This window comes from Denticeps clupeoides, chromosome 15 (assembly GCF_900700375.1).
Source record: "Denticeps clupeoides chromosome 15, fDenClu1.1, whole genome shotgun sequence".
In the NCBI taxonomy this organism is placed as follows: Eukaryota; Metazoa; Chordata; class Actinopteri; order Clupeiformes; family Denticipitidae; genus Denticeps; species Denticeps clupeoides.
The window spans coordinates 17603682-17626876 of NC_041721.1; the positions used below are offsets into that span (position 1 = coordinate 17603682).

Consider the following 23195-nt stretch of genomic DNA (forward strand, 5'->3'; position numbering starts at 1 on the left):
GAACGAACTGAGTTATAAAACTAAAGTTATTTGTAGATCGGGTCCTAGCGAACCAGATGATATGAGATCTCTATCAGTAATAGAGATCTTAAAGCACATATGTGAGGCACACTGGTTAAAAACATCTGCCAAATGCTGTAAATGGAAAAAGAGAAGCAGATCTACACTGTATCTCATATTCTACAAACAATAGACAGTTTAATTTCACACAAAATCTGTCAAAATAAAATCAAAATATGATCATTTCTCATTAGGGAATTAATTTCATCATTGAACGACCAATTACAGATGCTTATGAATTTACATTGAATTAGCATGTTAAATGTTTCACACTAAATATTTCTTTATAATACATGATGTATTTTTACAAGCATTTTTACAAATATTCAGTATTACCTCATGTGTGAAATGAGAGTGAACATCAACATAACTAAAATACCACGACCATTAATATTAACCCTGAAACAGACACGTTCATATCTTTAATGACTATATGTTTTAAAAAATGACTTTTTATGATAGTGAATGGATTCACTAATGAGAATAAGGAGTTGGGTTAAATGATTATAAATTATACTTCAGGTATACTGAAACGATAATAAAAAATGTATCCATACAATGCACAATCATTTCTTTGTGTAAAACATAATTTTTACTATAAATTTTTTAAATGTTCAAAAAATATGTCAAACAGTCAAAAGGCCTGGTACATTCTACACAGCTACTATACAGTGACGCTATAATAGCTCTTTATTAATCATGCATTTATCTTTTTATTACAAGTTTTTTCCGTGCAGGGTCACTGAATAACCTGTCATGTGGATCTCTGTGACCCTGACCAGGCTAAATGTCTCCTGACAACAGCACAGCAAGTAAGCAGTGTGTGTAATTGAAAGTCGCGTCGGCGACGGGCGGAGCTGAAATGGGACCTGTCGGTCAATTGCGGGCAAACCAATGCTCTTGTCAGCATAATGTATCCTGTAGCCTGTACTTTCTTTTTTCTCGGAGGTGTAAAGGCCTTGTTTGGCCAGTAAACCTCATCGGCCTCAGCACCACCAGCAATTCAACTTTTTTTAAGAAAGACATTTCAACATATACTGGGGTATTTATCCTTGTGCTAATTACTATAATACTGTGACTTTTGGATGATCTGTGGCTATACATATTCAGTTTCCACTTCCTCTATAGTCTGGGAGGTGTAAAACTGACTGCTTGTTTTCTCATCCTTTGCAGTTCCATTGTTGCCTCCGCTGCGTTGGTCTGGCATGGATCTCGCTATCAAGACAAAGAGGAGTCCAGCCAGGAGGCAGAAGAAGATGCCCACGGGGGCGAGCATGAAGGAAGGCCCGTAGCAAAAGCTGAGGTGGAAACTGTGGCAGATCTGTGCCCCCTGCTGGAGAACATGCTGTTCCAGCGTGTCTGTCGCGTGGAACCACACTACATACAGCACCAAAACACACAGCCAAATGGAACCTGCAGAGAGGGAGAAATAATAATGGCTGCGATCCCAACCTACACCAGCAGTAAATAATAAAATGAGTTCTTAGATGGATGCTAGATGAAGGTAGCAAATGAAATGAGACTAAAAATTCCTTCTTCACGGGGTCTCCGATTCCAATCATCTCTGTTCTCCGTTGTTGTCCCTGGCTGGTGGAACAACCTGCCCTCCTCCACACGACTAGCCGAGACTATCACCACTTTTAAGAAGCAGGTGAAAACCCTCTTGTTCAAAAAATATTACAGACAAATCTAACACTTACACATGCACATGCGTACACATTGCACAAACAATACAAAAATGTATAAATACATTATAATTTTTCTTCGTCTAGCACCTAACTATCTCTGAGCATGCTCTTCACTGACAAGTTTGAGCCTTATCAGGGCTCTTAGTTTGTAAACTCAATATTCTATAGAAATCGAACGAGAATTGCTGGTGTCTTCCTCTTGTACATCGCTTTGGATAAAAGCGTCTGCTAAATAAAGTAAAGTAAAGTAAAGGTTATATATACACAGTGTTCGGAAGGTTACTTTTAAAATGTATTCCATTACAGATTACAGAATACATGCCCCAATATGTAGTTTGTAACATATTCTGTTAAGTTACTCAATGTGAGTAATGTATTCTGAATACTTTGGATTACTTATAATATATTGTCATGCTTTTTACAACTACATGAATGTAGCAATCACAGATAATAATAAAAACCTGTTTTTCCCTAACCATTTCTTTTTTTTATAAAGCTGTGAAAGTGGAAGAGAAACATAAAATATGCCATTGAAAAGTATTTACTGTTATGGTGACCAACATATTCCATCACTTGGTACGATTTACTTATTTCAGTGCATCCATACACTGTAAAATGTGAACACTGTCTAAAATTGAAGCAATCTGTCACACCTAATAGTTTAACATTGACATAATGTAAATAAACAGGTAACAGCAGGGTCGATTCGTTTATTTACATCACGTCAATGTTAAAATATTAGGTGTGACAGATTACTTCAATCTCTTCAAGTTTAGCCAGTGCTCACTTTTTGTCAGTGTACAAGAAGCTCACCTCCCATCAGGAAGAAGACGCCGCCTGATTTATATAGAGCTCGACAGTGACAGGCGGAAGCTCCGACTCCAAGGAAGGCACCAATCACAACTGCACCGATGCCCAGCATTATGAATGCGATCCAAAATTCCCTGTAAACTTATTCAAAATGAAAAGACAAAATTATTAAGTTGTACCCAAAAGAAGGTGATCACAGAATCTGTAAACCTTCGTTTCGTACCCACTGCAGAGTCGTGGTCGGTAACGGTGTGTGCTGCCATCAGAGGTTTTGGGAACAGGTACGCATGTGTGCAGGTCTTAGAGGACAGTTGATCGGCTGTTGAAGGGATGACAGCCATGCGTTAATTCATTTTGCATTTACTTTATCCAGCGATGAGTTGGTAGGATGTTTAAATTGGAAGAGGTTTTACTGTTCTTGTACTGTAACCAGTTTTGATAAAACTTTGACAACCATCATAAAAATTTGCAGCATTTTATTCATTTATCAAGTGAATAGGAGTAAAACTGCAAGTGAGCGAACCCAGGCTTGCCTGCACGGAGCCTTAACTTACTAATCCAGAACTTCTTTTGGAAGTCCTTGTGAGCTTGGCCCTCAAAGAAGCACCTCCAGAACAGACCCTCGTGGTAGAACAGAGCAGAACCTGGTTCCATTCTACCCTCTGCCGCATCGGCCTGAAACAGAAGCAACCAAAGTGTATTGCAAAGTGTGTTATATACACTGCTCAGAAAAAGAAAGGGAACACTATACATCCTAATACGTCCTAGATCGAAATTAATACAATTCTTATTAAATACTTTGTTCTTTACATAGTTGAACATGCTGACAGCAAAATCACACAAAAGGTATTGATGAAAATCAAATTTATCAACCCATGGAGGTCTGGATTTGGAGTCACACTCAAAATTAAAGTGGAAAAACACACTACAGGCACATCCAACTTTGATGTAATGTCTTTAAAAGAGGTCAAAATGAGACTCAGTAGTGTGTGTGACCTCCATGTGCCTGTATGATCTCCCTACAACACCTGGACATGCTCCTGATGAGGTGGTGGATGTCTCTTGAGGGTTCTCCTCTCAGACCTGGACTCCTCCACGTCTCCAGATGTTCTGGCCTGTCTCCTGATAGCGCCTCTATGCTCTGGACACTACACTAGCAAACCTTCTTGCCACAGCTCGCATTGATGTGCCATCCTGGATGAGCTGCACTACCTGAGCCGCTTGTGTGAGTTGTAGACTCCGTCTCATGCTACTACAAGAGCGACAGCACCGCCAGCATTCAAAAGTGACCAAAACATGAGCCATAAAGCACAGGAACTGAGAAGTGGTCTATGGTCCCCACATGCATGGGGACGTCTTGCTAATTGCCTATAATTTCCACCTGTTGTCGATTCCATTTGTACAACAGCATGTGACATTGATTGTCAGTGTTGCTTCCTACATAGACGGTTTGATTCCACAGAAGTGCAATTGACTCGGAGTTACATTGTGTGGTTTAAGTGTTCCTTTATTTATTTGAGCAATGTATATATAATGGTATCTGATGGTATACTAATACATTTATTACCTTCACAAAATCTTCCAGCATCTCAAAGGTTCGTTAAATGTGTCACAATAAGTCACCAAGAATCTTCTCTGGAACAGAATATTCATTTCAGAAGCACATGCTTCACGGCTCCAAAGTCGTGGGTTAAGATGTGTTTAGCTGTGTGACACTCTTAATTCTAAACTGTCCATAGATATGCAGGTGAGTGGCATGAGTGATTGCGTGCCGCTTACCACCCTGAGGACAACTTAAAGTTGCCAGTTCACCTGGTGTACCTTTGGACAGTGGGAGGGACACGGAGAACCCGGAGGAAACCCATGGCAACATGGAGAGAGCATGCAAACACAACATCCGAGCCAGGATTCTAACTCACGATATGCACAAAGGCTGTTCCAAGATTCTGTCAAACAGACCATACAGACCATCAGACCATGGAGTCTGGTACTTCTTGTAACTTTATTAATAAAGGAAGTATTTACAGAAAAGTTGAAAAGCACAATTTCAGAGAATGGTGGGCATTTTGAGCAATGTCCTGATTATCAAAATACATATACATATTAGAATCATTTCATTCTGTCAGAAGTGTAGAATTATTAATATGTGTGTTACCCATGGAGGAAATATCATTTGGTCTCCTGCTTCACATGACTCTGCAGCGAGCGACCAGTAGTCCGTGCCGAATGAGGAAAGGAGAAAGAGCGTTCCCAAAGCCCCAGAGAAGCCAGCGAAGAACTTGGCCACAGCCAGCGTTGTCCCCGGAGGACCTGATAAGGGTGACATTAGTGTTTTTCTGTCCATTTTCAGAGTCTTGCTGCCCCATGAGGGAAGGGCAGCAGTACTGTAGCAGGGTCTGTAAGAGGTCTGACGTGTTTGGGGTGAAAATGGAGTCCTGCCTAAAAATATAAATCCTGGAATGGCTTGCTCGCAACACCAACCAAAATAGATATATCGCTAGGGCGAGCATAACAGAGATATAAATTGCCGCATAACTACGGGGTGGTAGTAGCCTTGGGGTAACACACTCACCTATGAACCAGAAGACCCAGGTTCAAGTCCCGCTTACTCCCATTGTGTCCCTGAGCAAGACACTTAACCCTAAGTTGCTCCGGTGGGGGGGAATGTCCCTGTAACTACTGATTGTAAGTCGCTCTGGATAAGGGCGTCTGATAAATGCTGTAAATGTAATGTAAATGCATAAAAAAGGAACTTTAATTTAAGTCTGAGACTTAATGTCTGTGACATTTGACATGATAGCTTAATATTACAGGTCTCAGAAGAACCACCGTAGACTTTAACACTAAATGTGAAGCTTTCTGAAACCCAGGGTCACAGAATTGAAAACTCTGGCGATCTGGAATTCTGCAAACCTGCCAATATAAGTGGAAGTGATTGTTTTTGTCATTGTGAAAACAGCAGCACAGCACATGGTGGCAGTTTGGGATTTGAACCCGTAACCTCAGTTATCAGTTCATTTCCTTCTTATAAAGAAAAAATAATTGAGCAAAATGAAATGAGCGTTTTCCAAGTCCACCCCAGAGAGACAATTTTCAGTGCAAGCATTCATCACACATTCGTCCATTACAATTCACAGTTTATGTAAGTCTGGAGGAAGCTGGAGCCTATCTTAGCAAGAGAGGAGAACATCTTTTGAATATACAGCATTAAAATTAAAATGATGATTTGACAACAACCATCAAAAATTCTCCTTCTAGTGGATCTAAGTAAAACTGCAAGTGAGTCAGGTTAGCCTGCATGGAGCCTAAATTAAGTCAAGTATTCTCAAGTAATCAAGATCCAGATGGATGGACAATCATACCTGCAATATCTTTCATCACATTTAGTGCTATGTGTTTTGTAAAAAAAAAAGACAACAACATTAAAACTTTGAGGCCGTGGCCTTAACCATGTAAGTTGTAAGATGTAGACTTGTATCTTTAGAAATCGTGTCTGCGTTTTTTCCAGAAAAAATAAAATGAACCCACTGGTTCTTCAAAGTCTTGCATGACAGAACTAAAAAAATTTTCACATCCAATCAACTGCAATGCTTTGCACATTTGGAAGCCATGACGGTCAGTGGAGCTCCTTTTTTAGGGCAGGGATGGGAAATTCTCTGGGCGAACAAACGGGAGGTAACCTTTCACCTTATGGTGGCATAAGGGAACAAATTCCAGATCCGACCGATTCTGAAGCAGAATGGCCAAAGCACACTTTACTATGGCAAGCACTTTTAACATTTAATAGTTAGAAAGGATATGTATTGCAGATGTCCATAATTTAATTATTCCTATAGTAAAAATGAACACTTCAGTTATCAACAATGAAACTCTTCCTAAACACATTTTCCCTTTCAGACATCAACATTATTCTTTCTAGAAGAAATGACGCCACGTTTCCCAGTCATGTCTATTGGGCTGTCTATTTCAGATATCCGGAATGAGTTTTCTACCTATCTGCAGTAACATTCTTACTAGGAGATTTGTACATGTGAGATATTTACCAATCAGTTCTTACTATTCACAATTTTCATTTTGGATATAAAATATTCAAAACACATTTCCGATATCCAAAATGATATTCTGAATATCCACAATACATTGTGACTATTAAAAATACCATTAAGGATATCGAAAATTTGTATTATGTCAAGTATAAATGATATTTCAGAAATGTTCAATTACATTTACAACTAGACACATTGCAGGGATACACAAATATAGCATTATATCTAATCAGATATGATGGCATTTTAGCAAAATAACAATTTTATTGACATGCCACAGTTATATTGTAAATATCAGTAATAGCATTTCATCTATAAAGTTCTTAAATTTACTCTGACTAGTTATAATTGCATTTCACAATACCAATAAAAATTAAGAAAATTTAATAAGATTTACTGGGTAGACTAAGTGTGTATTGATGTCCATAATTTATATCTGCCTAGTCAAATTGCTCACTTCAGCTATCCAGAACAAAACTGTTCCTAGGAGAAATGACTTCACATTTCCTATTCATGTCTATTAGTCTTTACATTTCAGATATCCAGAATGAGTATTCTGCATATCTGCAGATAATCTGAAAAAATCTGAAAATATAATTTATATTGGTAATAATGAATATTTTTTGAATATCTATATTTACCATTTTTACTACTGAGAAAATAGTTTTGACCAGTTTATATAATATTTTAACTGTATCTAAAATTAATTGCATATAGGAGTGACGTTTCCTTCCTGGTAGTAGCCTAGTGGGTAACACACTCGCCTATAAACCAGAAAACCCAGGTTCAAATACTTACTACTACTACCTACTTACTACCATTGTGTACCTGAGCAAGACACTTAACCCTAAGTTGCTCCAGGGGGACTGTCCCTGTAACTACTGATTGTCTGATAAATGCTGTAAATGTAAATATGTTAAAACAGCTTGCCATATTTTACACCTACCCCATTTCTAGCCACTGCAGGACCATAGACTGGGAACTGAGAATTAATGTTAGATAATCTCACAAAGTCAAATTTTCCTAAAAGGGGACCATTAATTTTCCTTTTTTTACTGTCGGGTTTCGCGTATACCGCGGTAACACACTGTGACCACGTGGTGGCAGCAGAGTCTTAATAAAAACAATGACGTTCACTTTTCACTGTAATAAATAGCTGGCTTGTAAATTGCATCACGTAACACTATCCTACCGACTCTTCGATTAATCCGTTTGGATGAATCAGAAAATGCTGAGATCTTTCTGTCAATGTTCACAGTGTTGGGTTCTCCATAGAACACAGAATGCAAGCCTTTTTTTCCCAATTCGGCTGGTCATTTATACATTTAAATAATCGTGGCTCAACTAAAACGTATTGAGAACTGTATTCATCCAAGGATTTGAAAGCTCTATTTTCTGGTGCGTGTGTTTACATCCCGCAGCGCCGCCGGGTTTTATAGCCGAGGCGAGGCACGTGCTGTCGCAGGGTGCCCGTGGAAGGGGCGGAGCGTTGTCGCTACGTCACGCAAAGGCGGGGCGACGCGGGTCCGCACCGCCGCAGAGCAGAGGCGAAGTGCGCGGACGCGGAAAAAAAATGTGGCGACGCGACCGAGCCGCCGCCGCCGCCGCCACCGCCACTTCGGATGCGAAAAAGAGCGATGGGATGATGGTCCGCGCCGTCACAAACGTGAGTGTTCCCGCGCGCGCTGCGTATGACCTTTTGTTTACTGCTGCGGCGGCTTTGCGGCAGCGATGGGCACGCCGGTTCTTTTGAATCTTTAGAGGAAGTGAATCGGCTCGGAACGTTCCCTTAAAAGATTCGTTGTGCGAATCGTTACCGAAGAGCAAAGTTGGGGGGGTGGGGGGGCTGTGTACACTGCGTGACATCGTGTTCCACGCCGCGACCCGTCCTGCGTGTTGGGGTTGTCGGGATGGCCGCTCCAGCCCCACAACATGATATTTACTGAGATGCTCGCGCCTGTTCGTTCGTGTTGATGCAGATTGTCCCACGAGTGAAGAATGTAAACTTTTTTTAAAATTCCCTTCGCTGCTTGCCGAAGTATTTTATGGATTTATTGATCCATTGGGAGGCGAACGTGTCGTGCGTTTGTCAAATGCACTTGTTCTCTTGTTATTGCACGTAGCGCCTCTATTACCCGCCTTAATTTCAGCCTCGTTTATTCCACGCAGCATCTGATGTATCCCGCTATATCTGGGCTTGTTTGGAGGTGGAGCGTTGGTGTGATCACATTGTGTGGGAGCTTTTAGCAAGAGATGACAGTGTTTGCGAAGTGAAATGGCTGATAACACTCTGGGTGGCATCTGTTGGTCCCACTCGGCCTGTGAGGAACCAGGACTCCTGCCACGTGCCAGTCTGGAGCAGTTCGGGGTATTTTAGCTGCCGCTCCTCCATCTCAGAGTGTATTCACGCCGTTTCAAGATGATGCTGGTGTCATTCCATCATTATCACTCCATCATTTACATTTACATTTACGGCATTTGGCAGACGCCCTTATCCAGAGCGACTTACAACATGCTTTCAAGTTGCCATCGATGAAGAGATCAATTCTGGTTCACTAGGACCCCCAACTATGAATACATCTATTTTATTCACAGTATTTTACCAGTATTTGCTAATAATAACCCTTTCATATAATTTACATTTTATGGATTTTATCAGACGCCCTTGTCCAGAGCTACAGAGTTACAGGGACAGTCCCCCTGGAGACACTCGGGGTTAAGTGTCTTGCGCAAGGACACAGTAGCAGTAAGTGGGGTTTGAACCTGGGACCTTGTGTTCTTCTGGTTCATACCTGCCATGCTACGACCACCCAAAGGCTTGTGGTGAAACGTACAATGGCACAGTGCAAAATATTTTATATATATTGTATTTAAATATTTTCCCGACAGGTTCATTTACATTCATGCAAATCAGTATTATGTTGTTGACAACATTGCGACTCCCGCGAATCTTCTGTGGATTGTGCAGCCTTGCATCTCAGGATTGTGTTGTTTGCAGTATGCTGGCCCTGCCGTCTTGGAGGCGAAGGTCTGAGACGGCTCGTCTTTCCCAGAGTCTCACGGTTATCCGTCTACAAGCACGAGGCTGCAGGAGCTGAGGAACCTTCCATTACCTCCCCGACTGTGCACGCCAGTTAAAACCGCGGAGATCTCTCTTCCTGAATGCCTTTTTTTTTTTTTTTTTTTTTTTCAAGAGGCGTCTGCAGAGTGTTAAAATGCAGCCGGGCGTTGGGTTTTTATCACTTGCTGTCATTCAGGGTCAGCAGCAAGGTGACATGCGTGCTTTTGTTGTTGAGTTTGGTCACGATTATTTAAAAAATCCTTATTAAGGTTTTCTTTTCTTTTTTTTTTTACTGTGTTGGAACGTGGAAAAAAAACGTATAGCCATTGCAAGTGGTTTTACTTTACCAGGATCACAGGCAGTGGCGGTTTAATACAAACCCGAGTTGTGCTTACATGTCACCAGCGCGGCTCTCAGCGCGACTGGTAGATGATGCAGGTGCTCCGTCTGCCCTGCTCACACCGGAATAATCCTTTTGGAAATGAAGGACGCGATGCTTCAGGCAAAGTGCCCGAGACACTGGCATGGAAATTGGGGTAATCTGAGAAAGTATTGATACAGGTTTTAGAAGAACAGCACTGCAGTCGTGTTTGGAGGGTGTCCAGCTACGGTGTACGGTCTGAGAGTGGGTCACAAAGTCCGGAGATCTAACCATTCACTGGCAATGGGTCAGGCGCTCTATTGAACTACAATTGATTGCTGGAAATATGTAACTTTTGCATAATTCATCATTATTACTTCTGTTCATCTTTTTAAAACTTTTTTTTTTTTGTCCCTCTGTACCATGTATAAATGGTGCTTGTTTAATGACATCCTCCTATATTCCCGTGTGTAACTGCATTAATGGAGAATGATGTACGTTCAGTAGCCACGCCTCCCACATTCTGATGCTGGCATGTTTCCTACACGCACTCTGATGCCTGCAAATTGTCTACTGTGTACTTGGTGGCAACATTGCACATTTCTATCAATACATAAATATTATTAAAAATGTTGTAAAGTAAAGTAAGTAAAGTAAAGTGAAGTGATTGTCACATGTGATACACAGGAGCACAGCACACGATGCACACAGTGAAATTTGTCCTCTGCATTTAACCCATCACCCTGATGAGCAGTGGGCAGCCATGACAGGCGCCCGGGGAGCAGTGGACTGGCACCCAGTGTCCCGGGACAGGTTCTGGCAGAGTAGAACTTATAGAAAGGGAGTGAGAACAGAGAATAAGGCGTTTAAATAATTAACCACAATTCCTTGTGTGGTGGTTAATGGTCAGGTAAAATTTCAGGATTGTGACATAATGTCCAAGAAATTATAATCAGTCAATGAAAATTCCACTACAGTGGATAAATGAAATAAAATGCACCTGTAGGACGCATGGTTACATAACTTCAGTCCAGGACTATGGTAGTCAAATGTGATAAGAAATGTACAGAAGCTCCATTATAAATAGTCTAATGAAATAAAGAAAAATCTGTTTTGATAATGATAATTCAGCATTTATTTGTTTATCTTTCACTATTTCACTCGCTCACTCCCCAAGGCCCACGCTAGATCTCTGTATGAGATCGCAGTGACTCATCTCTCCCACTCTCCCACCCGAGGTGCAGAAGCCTGTTGATTTATCATCTCACCCTCCAAAAGATGTCTCTCATTCTGGAACCTTCTCTGCCACCGAGCCTTCAGAAACGTGTGCTGCCGCTTGGCGTCCAACATATGGACAGTCCGTGGCTGTGAACATTCTAGTAGATGCTAGATGCTCGTCTATCTTGCTAGAAGTGTCTAGTAAGCGATTTGACTTGAACCTACAGTTTGTATATCCCCCTGGGAAGTGATTGTGACACACAGCAGCACAGCACACGGTGCACACAGTGGGCAGTGGGCAGCCATGACTGGCGCCTGGGGAGCAGTGTGTCTTTCTTGTGGGGGACGGTGCTTTGCTCAGTGGGATTCGAACCGGCAACGTTCTGATTACGGGGCCATTTCCTTAACCGCTAGGCCACCACTGCCCCAACAATGGTACTACCACTACAATAGTAGTAAGTGGTGTTTGAACCTGGGACTTTACTAACCTGACCACAATGTGATGTGGTTCGGAACGTCTTGTTAATGAATCAGTTTACTTGTTTCTTTTGTAATGGCTCAGCCGCATTAATTATATGCACCAAATTGCATTGAACCTGCTGCTCTCTCCCAGTGTGAAGGGGGGGTGTAATGACTAAGGTTGTTTCCTGCAGACCTCTGGTACGGGTCGCGGCATGGAAACCATGTATTGATTGGCAGGTGGGGATATGTTTCATCTTCAATGACTTTCTGTTACGGAGACGCTATCGACCGACGCACGATGGGAATCGAAAGCGGGGCTGCAAGTCTGCACCACTGGAGGAAAGAAGGCTCGTGCCTCCGAACGTGATGGCGAAGACCTCATCCCCCGGGTCAGAGCCCATGCAGTTCCATTTTATGTATTTTGTTACATAACCGTGGTCGTCTTCGTGTCTCAGGAAGCACACACTGGGGTCCCAGACGTGAGGAGTAAATTATGAATGGTTCACGCTTGCAAACAGGCATTCAAGGTGGGACCTGTAATGCAATGGTCTGATTTAAAGTTTCATCTGTGTTGCATGTGTATCTGCAAGTGTAATCGCACCATGCATAGTGTGTTTAGCAGGCCTGGGTGGATGCTGCTTGGGCAGGATGTCCTCTTCTGCTCTGTGTATCAAAGCATCTCCTGTTTGCTTAGTATACGCGCCGTCCCTTTATTTATCATATCTCAGCCCAGTCTGTGCTTTATGTGCTTTTTTCATCTGTATTTGTATCAGTCTCTGTAGAGCAGCGTTTACTAGAGGGCACATGATCCGATCAGCTGTGGCTACAGGCTTATATACAGTAGGTGGGTAAAAAAAAAAAAAAAAATAGATAGATAGATAATCTATACAAATCAGCTTCATCCTATGACCATGACATTGTATCCTGTCATCAGGCATGATCCCTATTGACTATTATAACAGATTCTGTAGCAGCATGTCCATCACCACCATCAAACACCAAATGAGGGGAGAAGACTAAGATTCATTACTGTAGAAAACATTGCTTATTGGATTTATCATTTTCCTTTATGCTTTTGACCAGTAAGACCATGGTTTTGAATTCTGTGCACGCTTCACAGCATTATGGCTTGCTGTGGATGGAAATTGTACTCAGTCCTGTGACTCAGTGGAGACTTCAACTACACAAAGAAAAAACAAAAAGACTATTTTAAAGCAGAAGTAGGTCCTAGATGAAGGTAACCAGGAGTCATTTTGGCAAGAGGAAGCAGCTCCAAGATAATGACATTTTGTGCTGGAGTTTTGAGGAGTTTTAGCTGGCAGGCAATTGCCACATAAAAACTCAAGTCAAGTTGTTCATTTTGTGAGGCCTAAATGAGGTTTAGATGTCTTTGGAGACTTTCGGACCCTCCTTCAAGATGAATGAAGCACCAGAATCACAAATTCAGCTAAAGCTCAAATAGCTGATTCTCTACGTGATGTGTGTTTATCCCCATAACTAGTGGTCAGAACTATGAAGAATTGTGACATGTATGTAGTACTTGTCATGCCTTATTACTGGGTACAATAAACAGTTATAACAAAAGTCATACAAGCAGTTTGAAAACTTGCCATGTGGTTCACAGGACTCAGAAAACTAGTCTCACTTGTTAAAACCTCCACAATAAAATTCTATGAAGCATTCAGACAAAACTATTGCACCAAATATTTCAATGCATAATGGGTGTCAAAACTGTGCAGCACTTCAATAAAATAATGTTTATGCAACCCCAATATATGCTGCTTAAATGACCAAGATGGTGTGATGCACGGGACAACATCATCACTGGTTTAAAAGCTACTCTATTGCTGTTAAGTTTAACATATGATAGCCAGTACTAAGAGTTAAAATGTGGTGCATTGTATGAATATATTTTAATTAAGCCTGATGCACTATTCAATATAACATATATATAACCTGAATTTTGAATGTCTAGATTATGATAATAATTAGTTTGATTGAAATTAGTAACCATGTTTCAAACGTCTGCAAAATCTTCAGGTTTTTAAATACATTAAATGATGTTCCGCATTATCTGAGTACCCATTTTAAATACTAGGACAAGGAAAAGTACAAATATTACAGACATTTTTTTGCCATTTTGCTTTCATTTTCCAGAGAATATTGAAGAACTACCGTAGTAATAAAAACAAGTTTGAAGAAAATGGTACATTGAAAGCAAAAACAATGCAGGATTGTATCTGCCTTGTGTCTGGGTGGCATTTTCCAAATCATGTGTGCATCCTAAAGGTTACAGAGGTAAAGAGTCTGTAGGTCATACTCGTGTTCTGCCCAAGCCGCTCCAACGATGCTTTGACTTGCAAATCAGCCTGCTGTATTCTGTGTTCTGCTGTCCCTCGTTCTCCGTAAATGAGAAGCAGTCCATGCTTTCTGGCAAACTACCAATATGCAGTAGTGATCTGTAGTTATAAATGCCGTAAATGTAAATCTCATCATTGGATTATTAAAATACATGATTTAAAATAAGAGTTTTTAGGGGCGTATTATACATCCCTTTTCCAGTCGTCATGCTGTTCTGCCGCCTGCTTGCGAAGCAACGGTCCAAACTGGTAAAAACTCGCCGCCTCCTCCCCATGAGGCTGGAAGGCGGATAAGAAGACGTGCCTAAACTGACAGCTAAAGACTGAGGCCTGCAACGTCATGCAAAGGTCATGACTTATGGTGTGGGATGTCAGGAGGAAGACCTGGCAGATGCTCTCGACGTGGCTTCGGCCCTGATGTTGTTCTGTGTTTTTCGATTGTGGTCCATCTCTGTAGCCCCAGATTCAGCGTTGCTGTGTGAAATAACCATTTAACGTTTTTTTTTTTTTTTTTTTTTTTTTGGAGTTCACTCCCTCAGGTCTGATGAATGACTAATTATATTATAGATATAACTGTCTGTGCCAGAACTTTCCTGTGGAAGAAAGTGCGTCTCGTATGAATCACTCCATTTTAAGCATGCACCATCAAGTTTCTCACCGTTTCTTTCAATTTTGGTCCGGGCTTAATGCAGCGATGTCATCAGACAGAAAAGCATGGGGATCTGCAGACCTTATCTAAAGCTTTGTTTACATTGATCCAGAATTTGGGAAACTTTGTCTATTTTGTACTACTGCTTATTAAATTGCCATGAAATAGCATACTGTTCATGATTTGGAGGGGGAAAATGTGATAAATACACAACATTTACAATTATGCCATTTAGCAGACAGGGTTTTTGAATTACAAAAATTTATTTAGTAAATATAACACAATTAATATATATGTTTCTTTTGTAAAGTACATTTCAGTTGATTATGCTGGATTTTTTCACATTGAGTGAAAGTGACTGAATTGAAAAACTGAAATCAACGTAATCATGTTTGGCCACCACCGGAAATGGAAATGGGCAGCAAGAAGTGTCAGTGGGCAGGTTAATTTACACGAGCCCGCCTACTGGGGGACGAGCCGAACAAGGCGGTTGCCGGCGGTGATTGGTGGTTCTGTTGATGGGTTGGTGACTGTGTGACAGGAATATGGAGTAGGGGTTGCTGAAATCGTTTTGAACGCTTCAAGGGTTGGTTGTAAAGTGCTTTGTTACATTCTCTGATTTGACTATATAAATGTATTTTTGGAACTTCCAGATACATAACAGAAGAGCTACACGATACATTTGAGTGATGTAAGCATTAATAAATCAAGTTGATGTTACCGTTGAAAATCTCATACTCCAGAAGTGATAAAATTGCGTTGGCATTACACAATAAAACATGAATTAAATATTTTAGTTTTGAAGAGTAACAATTAATTGAGAAAAAGAGAAAGATTTATGTCAGTATGCCGTATTCTGATCATGTGGGACTGATTTACACCTTGGAAGGATTGTTTTTTTCCGTGTCTTACCCACTAAGATACTACCACCCATTCCACTGTGAGGCTTATCACATTACTTACTGTTTTAGCGATTTGGATTTATTGGATTTAATCTGGATATTGTTTCATCTTACTGGTGCTAGAGGGAGAGTTGATGAACTGAAACAGTCTGTGATCAGTGGTTTCACAGTCCAGATAATGAAACAAGCACACCCTTCATCATTATGAAGTATGTGGAGTGACATTGCACCCAGATAACAGTAGCAACCGAAGATCAAGTGTCAAGGTCTGTGTTCCATTGTGGTTAATTTTTATTTTATTATTTTATTTTTGGTGTGTGTGCGTGTGTGTTTATTTTTATTTTTTTTTTTCCACAGAGACTTGAGTCAGCGAAGTGTGAGCGGTGGGGTAGGGAGGTGTTTTTTTTTTTTTTTTTTTTTTTTAGATGGCCTTGTACATCAGTTGGTGTCAGAAAGTGAGCAAGTGTTGCCACACATGGACCGACACCAACTGGTGTAACAAGAAACACATTCCTCCAGGTGTGCTTCCTTGCTCAGTTACTATTTGCAGTTTAGCAATATTGAGACTTCCTGCTTGATGCTTGAAGTGTGTGTGTGTGTGTGTGTGTGTGTGTGTGTGTGTGTGTGTGTGTGTGTGTGTGTGTGTGTGTGTGTGTGTGTGTGTGTGTGTGTGATGAAACTTTTCTTATCTTAAATAAAAAAGGAAGATTGTTGCCTGAATCTGTTCAGGCAACAAAATTAAGAACTGGATGAAAACACTTTGTTGCTGTGTGTGTGTGTGTGTGTGTGTGCGCGCGCGCACGCATGCGTTCTCATTTTCATTTGAAAGGGTTACATCTGTTGGTGCCTTCTAAAGAAATTATTCACGGCACCATCTAAGAAATCTGCCCTTTTAAATGAGCTCGCTTTTTGTTTGCTGTGTGAAACAGGACGCGCACACACACCCATACCCACACTCACCAATACACACACACTCCTTCTCGTACGCCCTGGGAGAGGGAGGGGCGGAGGCTCGGGGCTATTGAACTGCCTTTCTGTTTGGGATCTGAGGCCATCTGGACCTCTCCGCTTTCTAAACAGGCTTCCCAGTGCAGGAGTTACGGCTTGGAACGGCATCAGATACAGCGCGGCATTCTTAATATTACATAACAATTTATGTGCATCTAATATAATACTAATATAAACTATACACATGTCTGTACCAAGTTCACTAGGGTCCGTTATTGAAATGTGTCTTCTCCCAGTGATGGGTGCTCCAGTTTCCTCCCATATTCCATAATCACTCTGGTCAAGTGAATTTGTGCTATGAAATTGCGGGTACAGTGTTTTAAATACATGCTACATTCTAGAGATCGCTTTATATAACATAAGCAGGATAAGACATTTGATGCATTTTAATGCATTTCCATTTAAGAAATTCTCATTTCTCATGTAGTCTCCATTCATGAGCATACCTGAGCAGAACTTCAAAGGCAGCCTGGGAAATTTGTAATTCTTGCTCAGCCCTCGTGACAAGGCACCCGATTGTCACTTTTGCTGAACAACTAGCTGTCTTCTGTGTTTTATCTTTGACCTTCCTGGGGAGCAGTTGACATGAATGTGAATGTTGTGAATTGGACGGGATTCTTTTTTTCAGACGCGCAGAGGTATGGACTAGTTTAGTGAAACTCTTTGCCAAAAAAAGATCCATGTATGTCGAAGGATCCAAAGGTCAGAGGATGAAAAGTATGTAAGAGTTTCACTGTGGCTACGTGGGTGTTGGAGAACAGTGTCAGATCTGAGGGTGTTTGGCACCATGGTTACGTGCTCCACTCCGGTACAGGAAGGTAGAGCGCTGTGCAGTGACTGCAGCTCTGGCAGCTTGCAAGTCACAAGCTCGCTTACAGTTTGCCCTTTTATGGGAGAAGTTTTGTGTTGTGGTTTTGTCTGGTCAAATGTCTGGGAAAGGGAAGGCCTCAACTAAACAATGACGCTTAGCTTGAATCTCACAGAAAGGCTACGTTGAGTATTTTACAGGTTAAACAATTTGGTTCTTATTCTGAGGAATACTATAAAAATTATAGCATTTTTTTGTATTCATATATTAATACTTCAGTGAATCGGTTGTTGGTTCTGATGTCTGTGAAGGTTGTAGTTTAATTTGAATTAACTGATTATTAGAAATCGTGGAAATCAAGGCTCAAACCAGACACATTGGGTCTCCCTTTAGCATTGACAATCACTTTATATGGAAGGCCCTATGAAAGTAGTTTTTATATTTTTATAAATTCTGTTTTTTTTTCCATTTTAATTCTTCTGAATGTTTTTCATTATAAACATATTTATGGAGTGGGTCGGGAGAAAAAAGAACAAATGCAATATGACCCCATTTAATCACTGTTCAACAAAGGGCTTTGGCATTTACGCGTTGCTTTTTTTAAACATTTTACATTTAAATAATATGTGCATTTCATGCAAATAACTATTTTGCAATATTCCATATGTAAAATAAAAGTGCTTCACGTTTGACCTCAACATAAAAAAACATTTTAGTTGTGCCCATTTGCATTATGAACTGGAACAATGATCATGAAACATCATGAAAAATCATGTTTTGAATCAGCTGATTCATTTGCCAGAGTTTGCAGGGATTCGACAGTGACAGCCCCTTTGCCATCGCTGACTGTGAGTTTACATTGCGTCAGTGTGCGAAAGTCCTGTCTCAACAGGAAACACGTGTAGTGAACTGCAGTGTCCGGAAAAGCGAATTATACGCAATTTACAACCGATTCCATTTAGTTTTGTTCATTTCTGCGATTCAGTCTGCGTTTTCCACATTTCGGAAATCATAGTGCTATATACATACTATATACATGCAGAGTGACTTACAGTCAGTAGTTACAGGGACAATGCCCCCTGGAGAGACTCAATAGCAATAAGTGGGGTTTGAACCGGAGACTTTGTCAGTTACACTTCAAATTTATACATTTACTATAGGTGTGACCCTTCACACCTAGGCCAGTGGTGGCCTAGCGGTTAAGGAAGCGGCCCCGTAATCAGAAGGTTGCCGGTTCGAATCCCGATCCACAAAGGTGCCACTGAGGTGCCACTGAGCAAAGCACCGTCCCCACACACTGCTCCCCGGGCACCGGTCATGGCTGCCCACTGCTCACCAAGGGTGATGGGATAAATGCAGAGGACAAATTTCACTGTGTGCACCGTGTGCTGTGCTGCTGTGTATCACATGTGACAATCACTTCACTTTAACTTAACTTTAACACTGGTCTCGCAATTCGATTCAATTATCAATGGATCGCGATGCATCCGTTAAATTTTTCTCCATTACTTTGCTTTATGTTTTCAAATGCATCGTAGTTATTTGAGTGAAGGCCTCGTTCACAGGGATGTCTGAAACAGGCGACCGTTTCCCACTCATTGAAGCAAATCTTAAGCATTAAACGGCCAGTTTAACAAAGTAAATACCACCGTATCGGTTCTGTCACCTGGCATGCATGAGAGAACATTACGGTGAAGAGAAGTGAAATCCGCCTGGGTCTAGGCCAGACAGCTGTGGAAAGAGGAAGCCCAAAAAATGTCCAGCTTTTACACATTCTGTTCACTCCTTTTTTCTTTCGTAACTGTCTCTACTTTCATTTTACTTCAGTAGCAGTCGCTAAATACAGTACGTTTGTGATTATTATATTTCATTCATTTTTAATATGGTTCATGTTTTCGTTACATTTTCAGTGGCCATGAAGTCTGCTGTATCTGAAAAATGTTTGATATGTTTTTGTCATCGATAAGATCAGTGTTTCTATTCTTGGTTATGCAAGATGCTGAAATAAGATCAAGTAATAACTTGAATGTACATTTTTAACCAGTTGCGGTCAGCGGTGAACGTTTGCATGTGTGTTAGGCCTTCATGTGGGAAAGTGTGTCAGGGTAAACCTGTGGGGGATCAGCACTGCAGGCTAACCACTTCACGTGACACAAATCTTGAGGGTCTCCAGAAGCAGGACCTAAATCTGGAATTGTTGATGCTCTCTGAACTGTTCCTCTAGGAGAGCAGAATGAGGAGAAGCTCCTCTTTGGCCTAATCATGGTGGAGATTAATAGCTGTGCCCCATGTTCTGAGTTGAGTTGTTGTTTTTATAGTCTGCCATCCATCCTTTAGAAGGTACCCTTGGTGAACTAGGTGGGTGAAGTGATTGTAATTGTGAACACTGCAGCACAGCACACAGTGACACAACTAAATGTCTCCTCTGCTTTTAACCAATCAGCCTTAGTGAGCAGTGGGCAGCCATGACAGGCACCCTGGGAGAAGCGTGTGACCTTCGCTCAGTGGCACCTTGGCGGACCAGGATTGGAATCTGTAACCTGCTGGTTTCAGGTCTACTTCCTTAACCGCTGGGCCACCACTGCCTTAGAAGTTTGGGGGTTTGGGGACCGCTGAGGTCTTCTTGAGTAAGGTACCGTCCCCTCACACTACTCCACATGCTTTGTGCAGGATTACCTGCACTTTTAGCCAGTCCCACAATGAGATTTCCCCAGGATCCACTGTCTGTAGCTTTAAATGCTAATAAGGAGTAGAGCCACTTTTTTAGGGGAGGGGTGGGAAATTGTCTGTATGGACAAAGCATGGGAAAGGGGAGGTAAGCAGTTAAGGAAGCAGCCCCGTAATCAGAAGGTTGCCGGTTCGAATCACAAGCCGCCAAGGTGCTACCGAGGTGCCACTGAGCAAAGCACCGTGTTACATATGCACATGGGCAGTGTGCGTTTTGTGTGTGTTCCAGGTTGTGGGTGTTGCTGTAAGGGATTCTGGGTATACGGAAATAAAAGAGAAAAGAAGCAGACCGCGTGTTGAGAGTCCGCGTGGTTATTCGCAAATAGCAAACACAACACACCGTCCCCAACACACTGCTCCCCGGGCACCTGTCATGGCTGCCCACTGCTCACCAAGAGTGTTGGTTAAAAGCAGAGGACACATTTCGATATGTGCACAGTGTGCTGTGCTGTGTATCACAATGACAATCACTTCACTTTCACTTCACTGAGCTTCAGAATGACCAAAACACTTCTATTTACTCCTATCGCCATTTCTAGCCACTGCAGGACCATAGATAGGCTAGGGGAACTTGTATTATATCAAATAATTGGTTAATGTTAACTAAAGTGAAATTTTCAAGTGATCGCTCACATGCTTAAAGGTCCCCTTTCTCAAGCCACCAGTGACAGGGACATGGCAACATCACGCTACAGCATAGCCATTCAAAAGCTGTACTGTAGTGTCTAACTGCGCCCCAAGGTCTGTAATATACTGGCCTAATAAACCATTTTCAGCTCTCTCTGAGGTGAGAAGGAGGTCTGGTGATGGAAGGCCAGGATGGAAATAGGCTACTCTCTCTCACTCATTTTTACCCTGAACTGGGTTAATGGCTCAATTTGGATGTATGGTGGGAAATGTAGGCCAGTCTTCCACATCTTCCACCATAAGTGTGAGAAATTCCGGGTCTAATGTGCTTTCAGCATATTGCAGAGCCCTAATAATAATTTGTTTGCTGGAAAGCAAGGCACCGCGTAACTCAGGCCAGTTCTGTTTTCATTTGGAGCATATACACAAATCTATTAGTAGTGATTGATTGATTAATATTCAAATGTTTGAAATGACCACCGGCTGGTGGTTTTATTATTAATTATTTGATATCATTATTATTGTATTTAATATTAGTTATTAGCCCTAATGGTGACTAATTGCTGTAGCCAAGTGCAAATGGGATTCTTTTGGTCTTGGCACTAGTTCTGCATTAAATTAGTATTAAGATACGAGTTCACCTTTTTGCCCAATTCATAAATACAGAAAAGTTGAAAACTCTATGCATGAAACCGACAGTATCAGCTAAAAATATTCATATTAGTTCATTACTGCTTGCAAGGATGAGTGATGAAGGTGTCAGAAAGCAGTGTGAGAGTAACAGGTCTCTCCCTCTGTGAGAGGGTGAGACGTGAGGCATCCTGCTGACCTGATGTTAGTAACTCTGCTCTCGTGTGTGTGTGTGTGTGTGTGTGTGTGTGTGTGTGTGTGTGTGATGTGTGTGTGTGTGTGTGTGTGTGTGTGCACCTCTGAGTGGGTAAGAACTTGCAATGGGGACAGTCATTGCTCTGTAAGTGTTTTTTTTTAGTTTTTTTTTTACTCATATTCTCCATGGCAGGGAGACAAGTACGTGTCTGAGCCACACATACACACACATACACACACATACACACCCCAGCTGCTGTAACAGCCACTCACTCCACATATGCTCTCATGCATTATAAAGTGCCCGTGGAGTACTAGACATGTTTCGGACTCTGTCATTAAGAATGTTATTAAGGCTTTTTCTGCAGGCAAGTAGGATCATCTGTGATGTAAATCTTTTCTTTTAGAATTTGAAGATGTTTAGCATGTGTAAAAGCTGATTGCATGCACTGTGGCATCATGGTTATTGAGGTGAAATCCATGTAAACACATATGACATACACCCTGGCACACAGTATGTGCTCATAGACGAGGCCGCTTCCATTCAGGGACACGTGGCAACAGAATCTGGACCAGGTTCCTCAGGAGACTCGCATCATTATTGCTGGAGGGGCAATGCAATCATGGAGAGAAAAAAAAACACAAGACTGAGGGAACAAAGGCCAGAGGCGAAAGAGTCCAGGGAGCTCCAGACTATGCAGCTCATGCTGAGTACTGTGCTGAAAACAGTTTTTAATGTTAGACCTGTGCTGACTGCGATGACACGCTCTTCAGAAATCAAAAAAAGCCTGCAGAAATTGTATTATAGAATTTAGAACAAATAAAAAAAACACTCACACATATTTGCTTTCTGTAGCTCTGTTGTCCCACAATAGCACAAATAGAGGCAGTGGTGGCCTAGCATACTTTTATCTGAAGGGTTGCGGGTTCAAATCCTGAACCGCCAAGGTGCAACTGAGGTCCAATTGGTCAAAGCACCGTCGCCCCACACTGCTCCCTGGGCGCCTTTCATGGCTTCCCACTGCTCACCAAGGGTGATGGTTAAATGAGGGCTTCTGTAGTCTTAAATTGAATTGTCAAAAATTAAGGCCTTAAATGTAATCAAAAATCCTTATATTGCAGAGTTAAAGTAAAAATACTTTATAGTAAAAATACAAAACATTATTTACTGGTAGCCTCTAAATTATTTGGTGAATTTCTAATATGTGTTTAGCATTTTTGTGCATGAGATCTGAATTAGCAAAGCCACCCATAGAGCTAGACTGCAGCTATTTAACTGAATAAACAGTTGGTAAACACAAGTACATCTTATTGAACATAATTTATTTTCATCACCAATTATCATATTAGAACAGCTTTCTCAAGCAGTTTGTGATGCATTTTGGAAACAGGAGATGAGCCCCTGGTCTAATGCGCCACCTGGCTTGAGAAACCCGTTCTCAAAGACTTACTTTTAGTCATTATTTGGGTAGCACACATATTCTGAATGCCTTTGTCAGAATTCAAATGAGGCATTTTAATCTATATTAATTTAGATTACTCTAGATTAATCTAGATTAATTCCAAGATTACAGTGAAATTAA

General features: G+C 41.3%; 2 protein-coding genes across 17 annotated transcripts in view; one reads left to right on the forward strand and one right to left on the reverse strand.

The window, feature by feature from the left end:
• Positions 1 to 297: 297 nt before the first annotated feature.
• tmem182b (transmembrane protein 182b) lies at positions 298 to 4960 on the reverse strand. Of its 2 annotated transcripts, XM_028955226.1 has the most exons (6): positions 4714 to 4960; positions 4478 to 4504; positions 3113 to 3233; positions 2782 to 2877; positions 2562 to 2699; positions 298 to 1473 (listed from the first exon to the last, which is right to left on the reverse strand). In XM_028955226.1, exons 1-6 carry the CDS (start codon positions 4900 to 4902, stop codon positions 1157 to 1159), a joined length of 888 nt encoding a protein of 295 aa, XP_028811059.1. In that variant the 5' UTR covers positions 4903 to 4960; the 3' UTR covers positions 298 to 1156. The 2 variants fall into 2 exon arrangements, with proteins under 2 accessions (XP_028811059.1, XP_028811060.1); XM_028955227.1 differs by lacking the exon at positions 4478 to 4504.
• A 3171-nt stretch (positions 4961 to 8131) lies between these two features.
• The window catches only part of inpp4ab (inositol polyphosphate-4-phosphatase type I Ab), a 38464-nt gene continuing 23400 nt past the window's right edge, over positions 8132 to 23195 (forward strand). For 14 of the 15 annotated variants that reach the window (XM_028954563.1, XM_028954568.1, XM_028954577.1 and 11 more), the window contains exon 1: positions 8132 to 8270. The gene's annotated coding sequence lies outside the window, so the exon portion shown is untranslated. Of the gene's footprint in view, positions 8271 to 19876; positions 20066 to 23195 lie in introns of all 15 variants that reach the window. The other variant, XM_028954564.1, reaches the window with a different exon arrangement.

Coding starts and splice junctions, on each gene's coding strand:
- tmem182b (XM_028955226.1), bottom strand. CDS start 4,902: ATGGACAGAAAAACACTAATGTCACCCTTATCAGGTCCTCCGGGGACA. Junction 4,505..4,713: donor AAATGATATTTCCTCCATGG/GTAACACACATA, acceptor TCTGTTTGACAG/AATCTTGGAACAGCCTTTGT. Junction 2,700..2,781: donor CGACCACGACTCTGCAGTGG/GTACGAAACGAA, acceptor ATTTTGAATAAG/TTTACAGGGAATTTTGGATC.